This window comes from Aethalodelphis obliquidens, unplaced genomic scaffold (genome assembly GCF_003676395.1).
Source record: "Aethalodelphis obliquidens isolate GAN/ISIS:26980383/991018 unplaced genomic scaffold, ASM367639v1 scaffold25, whole genome shotgun sequence".
NCBI lineage: Eukaryota > Metazoa > Chordata > Mammalia > Artiodactyla > Delphinidae > Aethalodelphis > Aethalodelphis obliquidens.
In genome coordinates this window covers 14171627-14195007 of record NW_020837969.1, presented here as the reverse complement: position 1 = coordinate 14195007, position 23381 = coordinate 14171627, and the positions used below count along the sequence as shown (strand labels likewise).

Below are 23381 nucleotides of genomic sequence, written 5' to 3'. Positions count from 1 at the left end.
ATGTATTTTATTTTGATTTCTGTCAATACATTTATCATCTATAAACGTAGATTTGTAAACCCACACTCACAGAGGCAGCTTATTTTAGGAGGTCTTTAGCTTAGCCCCTCATCTTCATCAGCCCTCCCCTACCCAAAAGTATGCAAATAAATATGAAATCCACGCACAAATAGTTTTCTAGGCAAGAACACCTTTAAGATTCGTCCCCTAAGGTCCCACTTCCAGGTGAATTGCTGCTTTTAATCCTTTCCCATACAGAAATTCTGGAACCCACATTCACACTCACTCATAGCTTGTCTCTACCCAAACTAATTTTAAAAATATTAAAAAATGACATGACAAGAATTCTTGATTATTCTGAAAACCTGCCATCAAATTCAGTCGAGTTCTTTCTTTACAAAAGAGATGTGTGCATGTACGCAGAGCCCAGAGTCTCGCGATTTGATGGTGACTGCCCTTGTTTCCATTTTCTCCAGTTCCCATTTTTCAGTTAACAAATCTTTTTACAGTGGTTTCTTTGAGCAGTTCTACCCAATCCTTTGGTGCCACTACCTAATTCTTTTCTGGTCTATCTGGGTATGTTTTCATCCTCAAATATCTTAATCTTATAGTATTCGTTTGGCTCAGGAAAGGTGCAACCAGCGAGCAAGAGACTGGGTGCTGATCGCCCTCTGCTGATGGCGGAACTGGGGGCATTGCAAATGACAGGTTTGGTGTGTTCTTACCAATACCAAGCCCCTTCAATCTGTTACAGTCTCAGAAGTGTAGCCTGTGGAGGAAGATGACGGTGCAGTGTCTTCTTGGGTGAAATCCAAACCCTCTTCCAGGGAATAACCTGGCTTACCCTTCAGGGAGTCAAATGGCATCTGGGGACTCTTTCAAGCTGCTTTGCGTTTTCTCCAAAATCCAGTCCACGTACTCGACCACGTTGGTGTAAACACCTGGCCGCTCCCTTTGGCCACAGCCTTCGCCCCAGCTCGTGATGCCTACCAAGTGCCAGACCTCGTTGTGCTTACAAGACAGGGGGCCCCCCGAATCTCCCTATGACAAATGGAGAAAAGAAAAGGCACGCAGATCAGTTCAGACACTTCTCATCTTAAATACACTTTCATCAGAGTGATTTCACCTAGAATTCTGTCTTGGCCCTTTAATAAACTTCAAAGAACCGGATTTCTTGTTTTTCCCTCAGTCTATCAGATTTCAGGGTTAGGAAAACAAATCCACTGTGTTCCCCGCTCATTGGCAGAAGACTGCTTTAAAAATGCATGAAACATTCTAATGTGAGTGTATTCAGTTGGCTGAGAACACTGTTACCTTGCAGGCATCCTTCCCTCCTTCTTTGTAGCCTGCGCAGACCATCTTATTAGTTATTTTATGCCCTCTGTATCCTGCCTGGCATTCTTCATTTGTCACCAAGGGTACCCGGGCTTTCTGGAGAGTATTGAGTATTTTGTCTGAAAAAAATTTTTAGTTTGTTAATGGAACAACTACTTATATATAATATATATACAAATTTAAATATATGTATTTAAAATCAAAACCATACCTATCTAAAAATCTAGAAGGAAAAAAATATTAGGTTTACTTCATAGATCTTTTATAATTACAGAGTATAGAGAAGATGTTATTCTCACTATTGTGAGTACCGTTTTGTTAATGTTAATTAAGTCCAAAATTAATTACGGCTCTAACTGGAATTACTTCCCAGAGAAAATAATTGGATAACAGGCTAAGACATTTACTGAAAAGTGCTAGGTTTTGAATTAAACTGCATTAAAAACAATGTCTTTAAAGAAACTGTCATATTTAACATTTCCAGTCAAACAGACGAGGTGTCGTCTTCACTTGAGTGATTTTTGTCTTTCCATCTTTATTAATATGTTTTCTGCAATTGAATAATATTATTATTTTACTCTCATTTTAGCTGTATGAATTGATATAGCAGAAAAGCTTACGACTAAATTGTGTTCTGTATCTCGAGCTGGAGCACACAGAGAAACATCATTTCTTACCTCTTAATTTTTTGTACCCCCATCCAGTCACCCAGCACTCAGTATACGTCACATTTCTATCTCCTTTGGAAGGTAGGCAGATGGGTCGTTGAGAATCTAAATTTTAAAAATCACAGTTTAATGATCAGAAACAAAATACATCTTCTTTCCCAGGAAAAACTTCCTTCATGTTCCATTATTTCGTGTGTTCCCTATTTATTATATTCTTTTTTTTTGTCTCCTCGTCATACATTTTCATCCCTCGTGTTCAGCGTTATCTGTCACACATCCCAGGATGAGGGAACGAGAGAGACAAGCCACAGCCCTCTCCACTAACTCCGTCACTCTCGCGAGGCCTGGGGCCCTGTAGAAATTGCTTCATCATTCTGACCCACAATCCTTTCTTCCTTAAAAAGCAGATAAAAATCCTCTTTAATATTCCAGTATATTATCAAGTTATGTCATTCTGTGCATCTGAAGAAGCCTGGGGACAACCTACCATTTCACCCACACCCCAAAATAAGATGCAGCCGTCAGGAAAGCACAACAGTCTTAAGACTAGCTCGGCACCCCCTCCCCCCAACAGTCTTAAGACTAGCTCGGCACCCCCTCCCCCCAACAGTCTTAAGACTAACTCGGCACCCCTCCCCCTTTCATGGTAATAACACATGGAGAGATTGCCAGGGTCTGGCCGTGAATCTGGGAGCGTGAAACATCGTCTCCACGTAGTCACTGTAGACAGCTTTCTGTTTAAAATTTTCCATACCTGTGTAATTCATTGTCATTTCCAGTTTCAACAAGGCGATATCATATCCACTTTCTGCCATTTCATACTGATCATGAATTATTATTTCTTGAACCCCAAAGAAAGATGTATCCTCTTTTATTTCTTCTTGGTTTAAGATGCCACTATAGACACGCAGAGCTTTAGGTGACTCTACCCTAAGGAGTAAGCAGTCGAGGAAAAGAAAGTTCCTTTACCGAATAATTCCTAAGCATTTGAGGTACAGTGCTATTTAACTGACTGTTACTAACTAGGTAATATTTTCTGCCAACGGTGGGCTTTTAAGTGGAAAGAAGTGATTTTATGCTAAGATTTTTCAGTCACATAGTCCTCCTATATGGAATGTCCTGGGCTATCATTTGCCTTATGTTAAAGACACAAAAATCAATGAATACTTTTTCTGCCTTTCAACACACACTCACACACACACACACACACACACACACATAAAAGAAAAAAAGTTCTGGGTTTTACTTTCATTGCTGGGGTCGTTGGCTGTGACCCTGAGAAATTCTCTTGGACTTTCTGGTACTCCATTTTCCCATATGTAAAGGGTAAAAGAGACTACTGACCTCAAATGAAGCTTTGAGTAATAATATGAGTAAGTTGCATACTGATAAAATAAACAAAAACACAAAACTGTGTCTGGAAACAACCCAGAAGATACTGAGGTGCAAAGAGGAAGTTTGGCCAGCTAAAATTCCCTGGGTTACATATACTCTGAATGCTCTCCCGATGGAGCTGTTAAGTTTACCAGTATTGAAATTGACTTAAGTAGGGAATCCAGTTTGGTGATGTACAATAAACTCTTCCTTATGGGTCTAGAAACACAGCGGGAGAGAAAGAGAGAGAGATGGAGGAAGAATGAGAGAGGAGAGAGAGAGAAAGAAGCAGAGGAAGAAGAGGAAGAGGAGAAGGAGAAGAAGGAGAAGGAGAAGAAGAAGGAGAAGAAGGAGAAGGAGAAGAAGAAGGAGAAGAAGAAGGAGAAGGAGAAGAAGGAAGGGAGAGATTGAGGACAAGGGAGGAGAAGACAGAGGGGGGAGGGGGAGGGAGAAGAAGTGGGGGAATAAATGGGAAATTAGATTCAGGGAGCAGGAAATTGTCTCCGAGTTTAGTTCTGGACCCAGTGCCCAGACAGTGCACAGAAGATGATACGCTCTTAATAGGAAATAACCAGAACTCCCCTGGGGATGTGTATACATTTAACTGGAAAAGTGGAATATTATGAAGTCAAACAGCCATGTTCCTGCACCTGTTCTGATGCTGGTAGATCATGAGTGGCTCTTCCTTTTTGCTTTTTATCACTAAAGACAGAAAATTAATTTGGCAAATAGGATAATTTACATCTTTAAAATTGTACTAAAATACTAGGGATACATTTAATATATGTGTGAGTATGGTGAACGAGTAAAAACAGCAGTGGTACTGACTCGCTGAAACAATGAGCAGCTGTTAATATCCACTGGTTTCCGATGATGGAGCCTCCACACAGGTGTCTCTGGGTGGGTGATGTGATGTACAAAGTTATCTGCCATGGCCACTCTCCAAGAACAGACTTGGTTCCTCCAACAATTCTGGGCTTGATTTTCGTTGTACACGCTACAACAGAAGGATTGCAGTGAGTTGGTTCCTACATCTTCATTTTCCAACAGTAGTTATGTTCCTTCAGGCACACAGGGAAGAAAACCTTCCCTGGATTCAATAATTTACCATGACCTTGACTTGAAGACACTTTCGAATCAAGTTGGCAAAGCACAACATGCACATAAAAACTGAATGATGAGTCACCTTGTAATCGCATGCCCCCAGGTAATACCTCATCTGGGGCGGCAAGGCAGTCTTACCCTCCATCAAATGCTAACCTCAATGGTTCTCTTAAAGCAATGGTTGTCAAGTGTGGCCCCCGACCAATGGCATCACCTGAGAATTTGTTAGAAGTGCAAATTCGTGAGAGCCACCTCAGACGTAGTGAATCAGAAACTCTGACAGTGGACCCTAGTCATCTGAGTTTTAATCAGCCTCACTAACGTTTAAGAACTACTTTTACAAAGAAAAGTTCAGCACCTTCCACTCAGTTTGTGGCCTTTGTCCAGTTCCTCCCCATCCCCTTCCATTCCAGCTGCCCTTTGGTCCCAGTCACTCCTGCTCTACCCACACCCAGACCTGGCTGCTCTTCTGTTTGTGAGCTGCGCCTGCCCTTTGGTCTTGTTGACAGACTGGGGTTTTCTGCTCAACCTTTGATGTTTCCAAGGACTTTGATTCAAACTCACCCTTCTGTTTTCTTTCTTGCCTTAGAAAATTAATAGATCAGTAACTAAAATATATTAAGAACAACTAAATAAAGACCTTATTAAGATGAGTTATAGGTCTTGGTGTTCATTCTGTTTGGTTTCTCAGTTCAAAAAAATGCTTTAAATATTTGTTTTTAGCCTTACATTTTGTGTTAAGAGATGTTTCTTTGAATGGCAATTGCTGTGTATCTTCACAAAGTTAAGTTATAGCGTAGACAAATGACAGTACAAGATATGATAAACATCTCAGTTAGATATTCCCTCTCATTTTAGGGTATTATTTCATCTAATATAATGCAGCAAAACCTAATTATCTAGTTTCACTTATTTCAGAAGATGCACTAAAAAGACATCAGATTTTATTTTCCTTTATCTTATATTTTCTGCTTTAGCTATCAATCTACCCCTGATTTATTCTGTAACCTCTAGAGACCAGAGTCCCTAGATTCATTAGAAAAGAGCAGGAAGGAGGGTAGAGAATGAATTCTGCAATTAAAGGTATAAGTGCTGGTTCCCTTTTTTAAACTATGTCAACATCACTAACAGCAAAATTTGCTGCATCCTTTCTATTGCTTGGTAGAACCAAGACAACAGAATGATTGTAAATACTCCTTCTTGTCTTAGGTAAGTTTATTGTAAGAAAAACAGAGAATGTATGAGATACAACTCAATTTACTGTCTTTTTAAAGAAGCTAGAGCCATCCAGATTCCCATCAGAGCCCCTCTAAGCCCTAGAAAGGCAGAATTTCCCAGCTAGGATGCTAGCATTGGACACAGTATACAGTCATATTGTATGTTCTATTATACAAAACAAGTTCTCAGAAGTTAAGGATTTATTCACCTCTCAGTAGAGCCAATATTTCTGACACGGAAGATTTTCATACTTTGAAATCTACGACAAAGTATAATTATCACTTCCATTTCACTCATTAAATCTCAGTTGCAACTTAATTTATACTGTATTATAATATTGGGCAGTAAGCAGTAAAAGTCTAAAAACATGTAGTGTACGTAAGTCAATGAACATTAAAGTCATAATAGGTTATTACAATAATTTAGAGAGGAATGTGTGTATTAGGCTGTTTCCTGTTTCATCCCTTACACAGTGTTGTTTGCCTACAAACCATCTTTTGTTTCTATGCTCAGAAATTGGCCACTGGAATGGAAGCACTGCTGATCTGATGTGTACTATAATTTTTATGTTATTATAGGTCTTGTTTAATATAGACAGTCTTTCTATTTCCACCCTGCTATACTCATTGTTACAAATTAATAAGGTTTTATTGTAACTCTTGCTAATATTCATAAATATGCAGAACACTTGCAGGAAATCTAAAGGCCCTGGAGAAGGAGCCACTTGAGTATTTCTTGCACAGATACATAATTTTCCAAACATATGATGACTATGTTGGAATTAAAGATCAAGTAATAGCCAATAGAAAGAAAATGACTAATCTGATTAACCAAGATGCTGGTTGATATTTCTATTATAAAGGGTAATAAGAAAGATTATTGACCTTGATAACAACAATCAGACATCAAAATTTGGGCTGAGCCTGAGTCTCACCAGGAAATACTGGTTATACAAATGTATCAAATTATAACACATATTCAGTTAATGCCACGCAACACAGAGTTTAGTCAAAGCCCAATATTTACCTTTAAAACAGGTCAGCCTGAGTGATAGCAGTGAAAATAACAGAAAATTGCATCTAAGTTCATTACTTTACTAATTTTCTCCCCTCTGTAGCTACTACTGACTCTCTTAGTCATGACATACTCAGTATACAGGGGATGTATTTTTTCAAGTGACATTAAACTCACCATTATCCATTTTACATAACCTTAACGTATATCCAGAGATGTTTCCTCTCCCATGAAGTATTTTAGTTGGAGATCCATTTGCAGAAAGTTTTAAGTAGCATTTACCCCTGCAGGTTGGAAACAAAATGGTATAAACATAATTCCTCCCTGCAGCTAGATGGGGCAGGAGCATCTGTGGAACTCATCATACGTCTTACTTCCCTCCGTTGCAAGGTTCTTGAGATGGAGAATAGGTAAAAAATTGACAGCGGATGCTGTTGGTACATGTTTTCTGGCAGGCTTCGTGCCCGTCCACGTCAACAATGTCCAGTTCTTCTCCCAAGAAATCAGTGTCACGGTAGAATGAAGAATGGCAGAACACTAGACAACAAAGCACATATCAGATATGAGACGTGAAACCCTAGCGCACATTTGTTGATTGTCAATCAGAAGGAAGAGCTTTCATTGTTTACCTGGGACACTGTGCCGGCAGTTTTGTAGACTAAAACCAGAAAGAGCTTTGTTCTTTCTAATGCGTGCGCTTGGCAACCCACTTGTAGACGTTTTAAGTAGACACAGATTTCTAACAGTAAAAAAGGGAAATACAGAGATATCATGTAAAACATATCAAAGAAGAAGACATTTTCACAGCACATACAGAAGTCAGCTCCTGTTGGCATTTAATAGGGAAGTTGTTCCCATTTTGAAAGTACTATTCATAAATCACTGACTCAGACTCCATGATCCATAGGTTGTAGACAAATTTACCAAACTGCCTCTAAATTTTCTAAGCTTGCTCTATTCAACAGCACTGTTCCTAGTACCTTCCTTTTTTATTTCCTTTCTCTCAACTCTCCTTGACTATCTCAACGATTCAAGAATTTTCATGCTACCTACAAATCTGCTACCCAGAGTTGCTGTAGGCGTAGACAGGGATAAGCAAAATCCACCACAGACTCCATACCCAGGCAGCATCTTTCTGGGAGGAAGTAACTTTTCCTAATTAGCACAAAATCACGGTCTGGAGCTGTGCTGTCCAACAGAATTTTCTGCAATGACGTAAATATTCCACATGTGTGCCAGCCAGTACAATAGCCACTAGCCAGCCATATACTGCGTCCTTGAAATGTGGCTAATACAGCTGAGGAAATGGATATTTAGTTTTATTTAATATTCATTAACGTAAATTTAAGACGCCAAGTCTTGGCTTGTAGCACCCATGTTCCTCTCTCCCCTTGTAATGCGGATTAAATGTGTTGCTCTTCTTATGGGTATTGATTGGGAATTTTATACAAGGAATAAAAAAAGGAGCAGTGATTAAGACAAAATAACACATTACAAAAGCATCTTTCTAAGTTCTGAAGTTTATAATGCCTCAAGGCTCAGTCTTTGACCTTGTCTCTTTCTCTGACTGCACTCAATTTTTTGGTGACCTCATCAGTTTCAATGGCATTAATTACCAGCTGTATCCTGGTGACACCTAACACAGATCTAGGGCATAAACCTCCCTTGTTAAATCCCAGACTTCCCTTTCTAACCACCAATTCAATATTTCTCTCTGGATGGCTACCAGGCACCTCTTGCCTCTTGAAATCATCTCTGTAAGAAATCTTCCCCCATCTCTTCATTGGCATTGCCATCCTTCCAATTTTCTTGGGCCAAAAATCTTGGAGCTGTCATTGACTCTTTACTTCACAGCTGGCATTCAGTCCGTCAGCAAACCTTACTGGCTCTACATTGACCATATATCCCAATCTAATCACTTCTCTTTTACTTCCACGCTGGTCCAAGTAGTGCAGGGTTTTTAATCTATTGAGTTGACTAATGGTATCCCCGCATTTAGAACCATGTTGAGAAAATGAAAGTAACAGATATATTCTCATGTGACAAACCTAGCATCATACTTCCGGAATTACACCCTCACTTGAGAAAAAACCAGTCTTGCTTGCTAAACAGGAACTCAGGGGCTTACTGTGGCTGGGTGGCTCTGGGGGACACTCTCCCCAGCAGTGAGCAGCAATGTCAAGCAAATAACAGGGCTCTGAGAATTCAGATTAAGATAATACATACAATCTAGATTTTTAAGCAAATAATCTGAAGATTTCTTCTTCTATTTTTTAGTGAATTTTGTTAGTGAGGAGCAGCAACCCCAGCAAACATCCCTTTGATGATCATAGCAATTTCCTGCGCTTTCCAATGTTAATACCCATCGGTAGGGAAGCAGGGTCTAAATTCTTAAATCTCCCTGCACCAGTTACCCACGCTTCTGTTGATGAAGGCCATCGCTCCACCCCTCTCCACTTTGGATTTGACAAGTCACTGATATTTCCAATTCTTTCTTTCTGCTCCAGGTTCAGTTATTTTAACCAGGCACTGAACTAAGATGACCACCTTTATTTTCTTCATTCCTTTCAGAACTAGCAACTCTCTGAAGGCAGAGACCTCCCTAACATAAGGAAAGGCGAGAGTCCTGGGTAACACCAGATTTGCAGTCAATAGATGGGGAATGGAAAGAAAGAGGAACTAGGAATTCTTCTTTGCAACTTTTATGTATCCTTGACAGACATTTAGATAAAATTTGTAGTTGCTCAGAGTTTTTTTTTTTTTTTTTTTTTTTTTTTTGCTGTACACGGGCCTCTCACTGTTGTGGCCTCTCCCGTGGCGGAGCACAGGCTCCGGACGCGCAGGCTCAGCGGCCATGGCTCACGGGCCCAGCCGCTCCGCGGCATGTGGGATCTTCCCAGACCGGGGCACGAACCCGCGTCCCCTGCATCAGCAGGTGGACTCTCAACCACTGCGCCACCGGGGAAGCCCTTGCTCAGAGTTTTGAATGGTGGCTTTTGATCAACTGTTTGAAAAGATAACACATGACACAATCTTAACTCCTTACCTTTCAGATATTGTTGGCCATTCTTGAGAAAAGAAGGTAAAGAACAAACAACTGGGATGGTGAGTACAAATGCTGCGACAGACAAAAGCATCTGGAGCCATGACACTGTCAATGTTACTGTCTGCAAACATCGTTCTAGGGAAAATGTCCCTAATACAAGCTGTGCAACAGAAGAAACCATATTTAGAAAGTCAGTTCACCAGCAGCATTGGCAAAGGTAAAACCCCACTCATGGTGTTCGTAAATTCCATATAAAAAGTTTGTTGGGGGATGAGGGAGGGATGAATAGGCAGAACACAGAGGAATTTTAAGGCAGTGAAAAATACTCTGAATGATACTCTAATGATAGAAACATGCCATTACATATTTGTTCAAACCCATACAATGTACAACTCCAAGAGTGAATCATAATGTAAACTGTGGACTTCGGGTGACTATACGTGTGTCAGTGTAGGTTCGTCAGTTGTAACCAATGTACCATCCGGCGAGGGTCATTGGTAATAGGGGACGCTGTGCATGTGTCTGGGCAGGGGGTATGTGGGAAATCTCTATCCCTTCCCCTCAATTTTGCTGCGAACCTAAAATTGCACTAAAGAAACAAGGTCTTAGTAATTTTTAAAAGTGAGTTTATCCCAAGATCTTTTACATTTTTTAAAATTAGGATAACTGAAGTGATTGTTTTAAGCTTTAAATTCAAATATAAGCTTTAATCATATAGAACATAATGAATTTTTTCTCAAGAAGAAGATGAAAGATCATTGGGTCCATTTCATCAGTAAGCACAAATTGGTATCCTAAGTTATGCCCATCGTACACATAATCAGCACCTACTATTTAATGGCTAAACTACCTCATTAAGAAAATAATAGTTACCCAGATTAGAAAGCGCACAGGGCTTCAGTGAGAATCCAGACACCACTTCACTGAGCTTTGTTATGTTGGTTGGCATCCCCGTTTGGGTGTACTTCAACAGACAAATGTTACTAAATAAAGACCAAAGTGGACAAACATTTTATCCCTCCAAATGCAAATACGGAAAAACATAAGATAATAAGAAACGCACATTTAGAGACAGCCTGGGCATGATAGCTAAAGAATTGCTCTGAAAGGTATTGATTTGAGAGATTGGACAGCTGGTTTGAGTCCCAACTCTGCCAAGAGCTGGTGGTCCTGTGAGTTTTGTCAGCTTTGTATTTTCATCAGTAAAATGGCAGCTTTAGATGGGTGGTGAGATGAAGAGTAGGGGTGTAGGAATTGATGACTTCTCAAGCTCTGCTCAATTTTAGCATTTTAATTTTTTTATAATACGTAGCAACTCACAACTTCCTGGCTCGCTGTTCATGCTGCATTGAATCTTAGACGTAAAATATGTAAAAAGGTGTAGTTTGAGCTGAGCTAAAGAAAAGCCCTGAAAACTTAATTATTAATTTGAGGGTTTCATGCTGTGTTATCATTGCTTTTCTTCAAACAAATCTTTGACGCTTTATTGCCACTCATCTCCTTTTTGTGAATGTCTAGAGCAGAATGTTAAAATCCAAATACCAGTCATTTGAACTTTTCTTTCATTGTTGGATTTCAGATAAGTGTAGCTTCCCGTGTGAATCCAGAACATCTCAAATATTTCTAAATTAAAAAGTTAATGATATTTTTCCCTAAAAATATTTTTTAAGAGAAAAGAGATTAATCAATTACAGATCAGATCCTTTTATATTCTTACACAGGAGGTTTATACCTGGAATATTTCTAAATCCAGTAGGGGGCAAGTTTTGAAATACTTCACATGGGTTTCAGTTACTTTGTCTCAGGTGGGGAACTGTTGTTTGGGAGGGTATCTGAGTAGCTTTTTCATTTTGATTCTATAGCTTCATACTGTAGCATCCTTTAGGCTGAGAATGGAACTGTCAGACCACTGTAATTGTTTCAAAATTGCCACTTTAAAAATGTAGTGCTCTTCAAATTAGCTAGGAGATGCATTAAACATTTTTTTAAAGCGTCATTGAAAGACAGACTCCGTACTACAAAATGAAATGCATCCAAGTTGGACTTTAAATGCATTTTCCATCAAGAAAACTGGGAGTACTTACAGAATTGTCTTGTAGGGGTCAAAAATAAATTTTTAACCCCTACAAGTTGAAGGAAAAAAAAAAAGAATCCCATTTTGTTTTCTGTCAGATAATCTAAGGTCCTTGGGCTCAGTCCACAGCTCACTCACCGATACTTTACGCTTGGAAAGTGCTCTGTGGCGAATGTAAAAAAGTGACAGTGCCTGTCATTCGTACACCTCTCTTGGCATTCCTGAGCACTCTTGGTAATAGAGCTGTTATGGTTCAGGCCCTTCATATGTAGGTCCACATAAATATCTTTGTTGCAAGCTGGAAATAAAATCAGAAAATACGGTTATCTTCCAGTCTCTGGGGGCATCTGATAATTCTATCTTAGCAACCGTCCCTCCGGACTTGCTATTTCAATTCTTTCCCTGACTTTTCCCCAGAAGGCGTCTAGTTTTATTTTAATCTGCTCAACTCCTACTCTCACGTGGAAACGGTAAGAGAATGTCAGTGTCCTTTTTGCACTGCAGCAATATTAGACTTGTACATTTCTGCTTCAGCTCTATGAACTGATGTCTCTTGTTTCCTTAACTCCACTGATGGATTGATTCACTAATTAAGCTATTCAAGTATCTGGAATATCTCACCATTAAGACAAGGGTCATCTTAACCTTTATGGTTGCTTCCTTTGATTTGAATTAATATATTTAATAAGGACTTTCATATAAAACTTTAAGCTGAGAAGGAGAAAGAAAATAAGTGAATGATGAACTGGTGTAGTTAGATACGTCCTATGAGATAAATTTTAATGAACTATAATGGGGTAGGGGGGACATGCATGTATGCTAGTTTTTCCTCTATGCGGAAAGAACTTCATTAGGAGACCTCGTTTCCATATAGCAGGGTTTTATTTCATAGCCACAAAACCATACCTGATGTAATTGCACATACACATCACAATAACTAGTATATATCAATTCTAGCAAGACATCTTACCACTTATTTGGTCTGAGCATTGCTTAGAAGAATATCCAGAAATTGCTCCCGTCATATTGACCATCGGCAGTGTTTCTGCAACACTGTCTTTCAGGATGCAAGTAAACCTGTTTTTTAAAAAAATAACATTACTGGGTGAAAATCTATGTTTTAAAATAATGGGTCTTAAAAGTTAGCACACAGAGAGTCAAAGAGAAGGAAACAAACTTCTCTGTCTCATGCCACAACAAATATATTCTTAGTAAGACTGTGAGCTTGTTTTCCATTCCAACATCCCGACATTGAAAAGATCACATGTAATGCTCCTCCCTAACTGGAAACAGGAGTGGGTGAACTCCTGTTTGATTAATGTTGGTTAAATGCCTGTTGGTAAAATGCAGCTCTCTGCCTGTTTCTGTACCGTTGATGAGCTAAGAAGGGTTTCTGTGCTTTTTAATGATTACATTTGAAATCATTGTGTATTTATACAATATCCTTGATTTTGCCTCTGGACCCACAAAGCCTGAAATATTTACTCTCTGCCTGTTAAGAAGAAGTTTACCAATCTCTGTTGTAGATTCTAGAATAGTAAATTTTATAAGTTCAGGGCACTATGTAAATACTATGAATGCAGTAATAATGCACAAAGATGTTAATAACTTCATTCTGCCGTAAAGCTTTATCATTAAATTTTCAAGCTCAATATGGAAACAAAAATGGTGGATGGAATGTCCTAAAAATTTTAAGAATATGACTATAGAGACAAAACCACCAGATGCTATTTGCAAATCTTAATAAGATTCTGGTTAATTGCTATAAATTACACTTGGGGGACAATTGAGATGATATAAAGGGATTCTTACTCATTTTTAATGTTTTTTGTGTAAGATAATGTATGTTGAAATATTTAGGGGTGAAGTGTTATGGTGGTTTCAAATTATTTCAAATGGTTGGACATCTACACATACATAATAGGGAAGACAAAAATGGCAAAAAGTCTTGGGGGCGATAGGAAATCATTGTACTATTCTTTCAAATTACCTTTATAAATAATGAATTTTTTTCTAATAAAATAATTGAGGGAAAAGTACCAGTTTAAGTCATATCAAATATCAATAATCAGTTGAAAAGCAAAGAACAAAATGATTAATTGGCATTAAAGTAGAAAGAAATCAGAGAGAAAGTATCATTAATATTGAGACCACAAGAACCACACTGAGGGGCATGTCTGTTCCTCCTGACCTGCCTAAACACTACCGTTTTTTCTGTAATATTTAATATTTCAATGGAAGGAAAATACATTTTCCAATTGTTAACATTAAATTTTATAAAATGGTAGACGGCAATTTATTGTTGGTAATTGTCTGTCTGTCCGTCTGTCGTATAAAATCTATTTCCTCTATGTAGAAAAGCAAACATTTACCACTTAGTAGGATCTTCAGATGATGATTCAGCCATAAAAGTGAAGAGCAAACACCTTGGATGGTGGGTGCAGACTATTTGGCAGTGCTTGGCATTTGGTGTGTAAACAACAGTAATGTCTCCTCCTTTAAAGTAGGCATCTTGGAACAGCTTGGTCACACACTCTGTGTTATAATACATGACACGTGTTATTTGGGATTTTAGTGCGCACGTACCCAATCAGGTAATAATCTCACAAAGGCAAGTGAAGTAGGGCTACTTAACAGGAAATATGCCTGAACATGGAAATCAGGGCAATAAAAGCTTTTAGTTTATTGGATAAGCAGCCCCAGATAGAAAAGAAAATCATGTGTGCCTCAGTGGAATGGTGCTTCTGAATGATTGTCTTGGAGACGTGGGTGCCTTGTGAGCAATTGATTCGTTTCTCAGATCTTCACAGGCAAAAATGCTCACAGGTCTAGAATGACCTCTGCTTTTCCCTTTCCCCAGCGCCACTCCATCTCTAAACTCCATGTTTATATGAAACAAAGGCTCCACACTGATCATCTTCGGGTGGCATCCGATGGCCCTGGATGTGATAATGTACTACATCACCTCACTATATTAAATTGACCAGTTTTTTTGGTTTGTTTTGTGTGTGTGTGTTTTGTTCTTGTTGTTGTTTTTGTGCGTTAGTTTCTGCTTTATAACAAAGTGAATCAGCTATACATATACATATATCCCCATATCTTCTCCCTCTTGCATCTCCCTCCCTCCCACCCTCCCTATCACACCCCTCTAGATGGTCACAAAGCACCGAGCTGATCTCCCTGTGCTATGCGGCTGCTTCCCACTAGCTGTCTGTTTTACATTTGGTAGTGTATATATGTCCATGCCACTCTCTCACTTTGTCCCAGCTTACCCTTCCCCCTCCCTGTGTCCTCAAGTCCATTCTCTAGTAGGTCTGCATCTTTATTCTCGTCCTGCCCCTAGGTTCTTCATAACCTTTTTTTTAGATTCCATATATATGTGTTACCATATGGTGTTTGTTTTTCTCTTTCTGACTTACTTCACTCTGTATGACAGGCTCTAGGTCCACCCACCTCACTACAAATAACTCAAGTTCTAGGTCCACCCATCTCACTACAAATAACTCAATTTCATTTCTTTTTACAGCTGAGTAATATTCCATTGTATATATGTGCCACATCTTCTTTATCCATTCATCTGTCAATGGACAATTAGGTTGCTTCCATGTCCTGGCTATTGTAAATAGAGCTGCAGTGAACATTGTGGTACATGAGTCTTTTTGAATGATGGTTTTCTCAGGATATATGCCCAGTAGTGGGATTGCTAGGTCATATGGTAGCTCTATGTTTAGTTTTTTTAAGGAACCTCCATACTGTTCTCCATAGTGGCTGTATCAATTTACATTCCCACCAACAGTGCAAGAGGGTTCCCTTTTCTCCACACCCTCTCCAGCATTTATTGTTTGTAGATTTTTTGATGATGGCCATTCTGACTGGTGTGAGGTGATACCTCATTGTAGTTTTGATTTGCATTTCTCTAATGATTAATGATGTTGAGCATCCTTTCATGTGTTTGTTGGCACTCTGTATATCTTCTTTGGAGAAATGTCTATTTAGGTGTTTTGCCCATTTTTTTTTTTCTTCTGCCCATTTTTGGACTGGGTTGTTTGTTTTTTTGATATTGAGCTGCATGAGCTGCCTGTAAATTTTGGAGATTAATCCTTTGTCAGTTGCTTCATTTGCAAATATTTTCTCCCATTCTGAGGGTTGTCTTTTCATCTTGTTTATGGTTTCCTTTTCTGTGCAAAAGCTTTTAAGTTTCATTAGGTCCCATTTGTTTATTTTTGTTTTATTTCCTAAATGGACCAGTTTAATTGACCTACAACACTATGTTAGTTCCTGTCCCACAACATAATGATTGGATATTTCTGTACATTTCAAAGTAATCATCATGACAAGTCTAGTTACCATCTGTCAGCATACAAAGATATTACATAGTTATTGACTATATTCCCCACACTGTACATTTCATACCTGTGACTCATTTATTTTGCAACTGGAAGTTTGCATCTCTTAATCTCCCTCACCTGTTTCTCTCCTCCCCCTATCCCCCTCCCCTCTGGCAACCACCTGTTTATTCTGTTTTTCTATGACTGTTTCTGTTTCGTTATGTTTGTTCATTTGTTTTGTTTTTTAAGAACTAATATGGTCTTGTGGGTCAATTATACTTCAAAAACAAACAAACAAATTCATTTAGAAAGAGATCAGATTTGTGGTTACCAGAGGCAGACATTGGAGAAGAGGGGAATTGGATAAAGAAAGTCAAAAGGTACAAACTTCAAGTTATAAGATAAATAAGTACTAGGGACATAATGTACAGCATAAGTATAATACCACTGCTGTACGTTACATATGAAAGTTGTTAAGAGAGGAAATCCTAAGAGTTTGCATCATAAGAAAACATTTTTTTCAGTTTCTTTAATGTATCTCTATGAGGTGATGGACGTTCACTGAACTTACTGTGGTCATCATTTCACAATGTATGTATGTCAAATCATCATGCTGTACACCTTAAACTTATACAGTGCTGTATGTCTACTATACCTTAATAAAACTGGAAGAAAAATAAAAACCAAACAAATAAATAAATAGGCAGGAACAGGAAAAAGACTCTTGGAAAAATTATTGAATCCCCTTCCACTGAAACCATAAGTAAGTTAAAAATACAAACAAAGTTAAATTGCATAAAATTAAAATTTGCTTCTGTTTCTAGAAAGAGATATTGAATATTCCAGATTGTGGAGTTTTAGGTCATTATTACTTAGTCACTGAATAAAAGTGTTGTAGTTTTTAATTTTGGTATATTTTTATTGACAGATACTACAATATAACCCTTAGTTTTCTTAATATAAAAACAAATATATAAATATATATAACAAAAATAAAATATTTGGACAGAATAAAATATCACTTAAATTTATTGTAGCAAAAATAAATAAAATTAAAAATAACTAATTTCTATTGTAGTAATAACCAACATACCAATAAATATGTGGGAAAGTATATAGGTAAAAAACAGTAGAAATTATCACTAAGGCTTATAGGATTATACAGTCCATGGACTTAAATGGGGGCAAATTTCATCTTTATTTTCCCTAGCTTCTAACTAAAATACGGCATATCTTTCCATTATTAATGTAAGAAAAAAATGCATTAGGGTTCACAGTATCTGTGCCTTTGTCATAATAAAAATCGCAGATTTAAAAACACTATAGTTGCAGATATCTCAAAATATCATTATCACTCATTTCTAGTTTGATGGTAATTACTATGCAGTTTTAGACCCACCACTAAATCTTACTACATAAAGTGTTAATAAGAAGCACATCTATTTCTATATAAATTTTTTTTACAGTTTAACTATATTTAAATATAGTTTATTTGTTTGGTAATCCTATGTATTTTCACTATTTCTTTAAAACATTATTCTGAGGATGGAGTCCAGTTCACTAAACTGCCAAGGGATACATGGGAGAAGAGAGTCAAGGATCCTGCCACAGCTCTCCTCAAAAATCCACCCCATATGCCTTCTGTATTACCCATCTATAATAACCTCTGTATATAACATGATTTTCTCCAAAATTGGCAGCTCCCTGAGAATGACCTGAGGGTGAACAGAATCTTCCTCCTCTCCCCAGGCTCTGTGTTGCTTCTAAGGAAGCTGTACGGCAGCCTCCATTAATAGAGGGTCTATTCGCACCTCGAAATAGTCCCGTTGACCAAGGAAATCCCACCTCTTAGTGCAAAGCAAGCATGCTATATTAAAATGTTACTTTTAAGAAGCTTATTGCTTATTTGGTAAATTAAACAGATTTTACGTGTTTAATATAGGTGCTGTATTTCTTAAAGTATACCACCTACTAATTGGATCATTTAAATTTACAAGGCAGATTGATTTTCAAAATCCAAACACAGCTTCTTACTGCCAGTAAAAACTGGTTAATCTGTTTTTGGTGAACTAGAAAGTGCCTGTTTTTGTATATGGACTTTGTATTCCAGAATTCTTGCTCATATAATTTATTGGCTCAACTAATTTATGTGTTGGTTATTTTGGACTTTTTGAGGGACACAATCATATCATCCATGAACAATGAGAGTTTCTTTCTCGTCCTTTACCTTTTACTTCTTTTCTTTTCTTATTGCAGTGACTAGGCCAGTATAATGTTTAAGGTAATAGTGAGTATTCTTGTCTTATCAATTCCTAGGAAAAACTTTCAGTATTTCACTATTACTAGCTTTCGTGAAGATTTTTGGTTTAGACTTTTGTCTGTTTGTTTCTTTAAAGATATCCTTTAACAGAAGAGGGAAGTTCCCTTTTAATTCCAGTTTGCTAAGAATTTTTAGCATAAGTGGAATTTTATCATATATTTTTTCTGCATGTATTTTAAATTATTATTTTTTATTGTAGTAACATATATGTCTCCAGAACTTTTTCATCTTCCCCAACTGAAAGTCTGTATCCATTAAACACTGCCCATTACTCCTCCCCTCAAATCCTGGCAACCACCATTCTACTTTCTCTCTCTATGAAATTGACTACTCTAGATAACTTACGTAAGTAGAATCATCCAGTATTTGTTGTTTTGTGACTGGCTTATTTCATTTAGCATAATATCCTCAGAGTTCATCCATTTTGTGGTATGTGTCAGAATTTCCTTCCTTTTTAAGGCTGAATAATATTTCATTATTAATGCGTGCATACCACATTTTGTTTATTCATTTGTTGACGGATACTTGGGTTGCTTCCACTGTTTGGCTATTGTGAATAATGCTGCTATGAATATATCTTTTTGAGACTCTGCTTTCATTTCTTTTGGGTGTATACCCAGAAGTGGTTCATCCACTGATTTTTGAACACTAAACTAAGTTTTCGTTCCTGGAATAAACCCAAACTTGTCACAATGTAATCATCCTTTTTGGGTTTCTTTTAACATACTGCTGGGTGACGTTTGGTAATTTTTTTTGTTTCTGATAATTGCACCTACATTCACAAGGAAAAAAGGCCTATGATTTGTCAAAATGTCGTAATATCCCTGTCTCAATGTCCTTGTCATGTTTTGGTATCAAGATCACACTGGCCTTACAAAATGCTTTGGAGACTGTGACTAAGTTAAGCTTCCCTAATATATGTTTGTTTTTCAATTACTTAATTTCTGCTGTTTTATTTTTTTCTTCTTTCTAGTTTTTTTGCATTTAATTTGCTATTCTCTTTCCATCGTCTTAAACTGGATTCTTACATCATTAATTTTTACAGTTTCCCTATTCTAATATATGCATGTAAGTGTGCACACTTGATTTCAGCACCAATTTAGCTATGTCCCAAAGTTTTGATAAGCCATATTTTCATTATTATTCAATTCAATACATTTTCTAATCTCCATTGTGATCTCTTCTTTGACTGATATTTATTTAAAAGGGTATTATTTAATTTTGAAACATTTGTGATTTTCCAGTTGTTTTTTCTTACATTTTATCTCAATTCTATTGTGATTGGATAACATGCTCTGTAGAGTTTTAATCCTTTAAAATTCGTTGAGACTTGCTTTAGGGCCTTTTATGTGGTCAATTTTTGTAAATGTTCCATACGCATATGTAAAGAATGTATATATGTAGAGATGCAGTTCTTGGGTCCAATGTTCAAAATATGTCCATTGAGTTACTACTGACCTATCAATTAAATAACAATACCATTTCATAATGATGACAATGAAGGAGTATAATAACCTGGATAAGAATCTTGTCACAAAGAAAAATGAAATTATGAACTGTAGTGTTTTATTTTAAATCTCTTTACCTAGATTTACCATTTTCCACATATGCCAGAAAAAAGTTTACTGTGCATTAAATGCTAGCAACAGTAGCAGAAATTAAATGTAATATATGTAAGGCTTTTTTTAAAAGGAATGCTTAAACTTTCATTTTAAATAAAGAATAAATATAAGGGCTAAAAATACTTGAACTGATATGTCCTTCTGAATATTGGTTAAGTAATTTATAAACAAACTTAGTGGACATGACGTAGAGTGGAGAATTCACAGCAGTGATTAAATTATTGAGATGCATAAACTATGTAGGAATATTTGCATTTTGGGGGACATTTTTCAGTCCAGAATTGCCTCTGTGTGTGTGTTTGTGTTGCGTTGAACTGACTGCTTTATGGAAAATTGACTAATCAGTGAGGCAAGTCAAGATTTCTGCTTTTTAATATTGGTCTTAAATATCATTTAAATGTTTGATATAGATTTAGACATAAACATAGTATAGATATGGATATAGATATAGACATAGATTCTTAGTATCATGAACAATTCCTTTACCTCAGTTTCCTTCCCTGCTTTGAACAATAGTGTGATTTCCTCTCTGGGCTTATACCCTTCTGTTTTCTCATCACAAGTCAGGGAACCAAGCTATTCCCAGTCCATACTAAAGATAAAACTCTACTTACCACCAGAAACTGAGGCAAATAAAATGAAATGTACCATTTGATATAATAAAGTCATCCTACAAAAAGAAAAATGTACATGTGTTTAGAACACAAAATGTGAATTTATAATTAACTTACTGATATCAGAGTTTACAAGAAATACGGAGGGAGAGGAGTAGTTAATTCAGTAGTGTTCACAGAGCTCCTATCGTAAGCTGAATTTTATCCGTCCCCAACCCTAGAGCGTTCCTCAGCATGGTCGTATGTGCAGTGGTCAACACGTTCATGGTTGCGAAGGACCAACGGCTAAAAGGGAAGGGTCCTCTCACTTACCCCCCTTCCCTCCCTCTCCTCGGCCTCCAGCTCACTATTAATCAGACATTTCTCACTGCCATCATCTGACTCTCTCCCCATCCCAATTTTTCCATTTCTTTCTTCTCTTTCAATTCATTTCCTTTCTTTCCATCTTTGAAGTTTCTTTTCTAAATCTGTCAAAGAAGCTATAAATGATTTTTTACTAACAAAATTTTCTAATTTAAAAATTATGTTACAAATCTATTCCTAGTTTGTCTTGGTCACTCATACATGTACTTATCCCCACAAAGCCCTGAACTGACAGCTCTATGAAAAACCTGCTATGAGACAAATCAACTCTTCTGATTTGTTCATATTGCTCTTGAAAATCTTTTTAATTTGTAAAATACTTGCTATTGAGTACAAACTATTACTCTTCTTCCGTTCTGCATCTCCCATCTCCTCCCATATTGCTTACGGTTATTAACTAAAAACCTCCAAAATGTTAAATCAGACACATTTTAAAAATCAATCATTGTCTATTGTAAAAAAATTTAAAAACCCCATGGTACAATAGAAAAAGGCACTTCAAGGAATAATTGCTTGAGGGAAATCTTAAATAATAATTTTTGAAATCATACCTGAAACTCCTTGTTTGCTGCAATTCTTAATAAGAATGTCTTTCTTTTTCCAAAATGGTTTTCATCCTCCTCTAAATGAGATTTTGCAGGTAATGTTCACTTAACTTTAATATTTACTTTTACTGGTTCCCAGTGTGATGTAACATCGTCTCTTTGTACAGCATGCCTGTGAAAGTCCTTAAAATCTTTGCATATCAAACACATACCTTGGTAGAGGTGCTTGCTTTTTCAATACATTAATTTTTTTCTCTCTCATTTTACTATGCATTCAAACAAGTGACATACAGAGAAGCTTAGAGAACTTGAATTTGCCCATGTGCCTTAGCAGTTGGTCAGACTCACAATTAGGATGCCTGCTGGCCAAAGCTGCACTTAACCACAATTTCAAATAGCAACTGTTAATCATTAATTCCAGGCTAACTTGAGTCTCACCATTTAAAAAGAAAACAAGGGAAGTCTGATGGACTTGCTGATGCTCAGAATAGCAGAGAAATGAAACTCAGCTGTTCGGGGGTTACAGAGTGGGTAGAAAGTAAGGGGCCGATTGTAGATGCCCTGCTCTTCTGCAATCACAGTTTCCATTTATATAGTGTTACCTCCTCAGAGACCTAGGAAGGTAGGATTCATTCTAATGAGCCCAGCTCTCTTTTATCGCACTTGCAAACACTGAATGCCTTTAGACTTTAAAATTCTTTTGAAAAATGGAAAAATATGTGACTTTCATAGCTTTCTTTTTTTTAATTTTTGGGTGCCTTGGTTCTTCACACGGGCTTCTCTAGTTGTGGTGGGCGGGGGCTACTCTTTGTTGCGGTGCGTGTGCTTCTCATTGCGGTGGCTTCTCTTGTTGCAGACCACGACCTCTAGGCGTGTGGGCTTCAGTAGTTGTAGCACATGGACTCAGTAGTTGCCGCATGCGGGCCCTAGAGTGCGTGGGCTTCAGTAGTTGCGGCCTGTGGGCTCAGTAGTTGTGGCACACGGGCTTAGTTGCTCCACAGCATGTGGGATATTCCCAGACCAGGGATCAAACCCATGTCTCCTGCATTGGCAGGCAGATTCTTTTGTTTTTTTTGCTGTACGCGGGCCTCTCACTGCTGTGGCCTCTTCTGTTGTGGAGCACAGGCTCCGGACGCGCAGGCTCAGCGGCCATGGCTCACGGGCCCAGCTGCTCTGCGGCATGTGGGATCTTCCCGGACCGGGGCACGAACCTGTGTCCCCTGCATCAGCAGGTGGACTCTCAACCATTGCGCCACCAGGGAAGCCCTGGCAGGCAGATTCTTGAACACTGTGCCACCAGGGAAGTCCACATAACTTTCTTTAGATCTCAGTGCACTAAGACACCAATGGAGAGCTAAGAAGTGACTGTCTAGCTGTTGAGTGACAAGCAATCCCAAAACAGCAGGTCAGTTCCCTTTGTCCATAAGGGCACCTCCTAGTGGTAGGACTTGTTGCAGTTCATAGAGAGGAAAGCTTGTGAGATACTTTGTGGGGTTTCACTTAATTATGTTTCTGTTCAGAGCCTTCCCATGGACCTTGAAGAAGGGCTAGAAGCTCTATGGAAATCAGGATGGTGCATGTCCTCTGTTACCCAGATCTTTCATTAGTTTATTGGTCATGTAACTTAAGCAGAAACCAGACTCTTGCACTTACACTAGCTACCTGTGCTTCCCTGGCCAAGCTGCTTTCTCTCTCCAAACTTCAGGTCCTCGCTTAGAACATTAAACACTAACTAGCTCTAAGGATCTCTATGTGG

At 37.9% G+C, this 23381-nt stretch overlaps 1 protein-coding gene across 1 annotated transcript; it reads right to left on the bottom strand.

Annotated features, from left to right (window-relative positions):
* Positions 1-219: 219 nt before the first annotated feature.
* Positions 220-21923, bottom strand: LOC113628971 (coagulation factor XI). Its single transcript, XM_027123028.1, has 15 exons — positions 21632-21923; positions 20718-20773; positions 14206-14368; positions 12804-12910; positions 11972-12131; positions 10633-10742; positions 9760-9919; positions 7343-7452; positions 7088-7250; positions 6891-6997; positions 4206-4374; positions 2758-2933; positions 2013-2108; positions 1315-1454; positions 220-1041 (listed from the first exon to the last, which is right to left on the bottom strand). The coding sequence occupies exons 2-15, from the start codon at positions 20770-20772 to the stop codon at positions 856-858; spliced, it is 1902 nt and encodes a 633-aa protein (XP_026978829.1). The 5' UTR covers position 20773; positions 21632-21923; the 3' UTR covers positions 220-855.
* Between the last annotated feature and the right edge of the window lie 1458 nt (positions 21924-23381).

Coding starts and splice junctions, on each gene's coding strand:
- LOC113628971 (XM_027123028.1), bottom strand. CDS start 20,772: ATGACTTTATTATATCAAATGGTACATTTCATTTTATTTGCCTCAGTT. Junction 7,453..9,759: donor TGGCCAACAATATCTGAAAG/GTAAGGAGTTAA, acceptor TTTTACTGTTAG/AAATCTGTGTCTACTTAAAA. Junction 6,998..7,087: donor GAACCTTGCAACGGAGGGAA/GTAAGACGTATG, acceptor TCCAACCTGCAG/GGGTAAATGCTACTTAAAAC.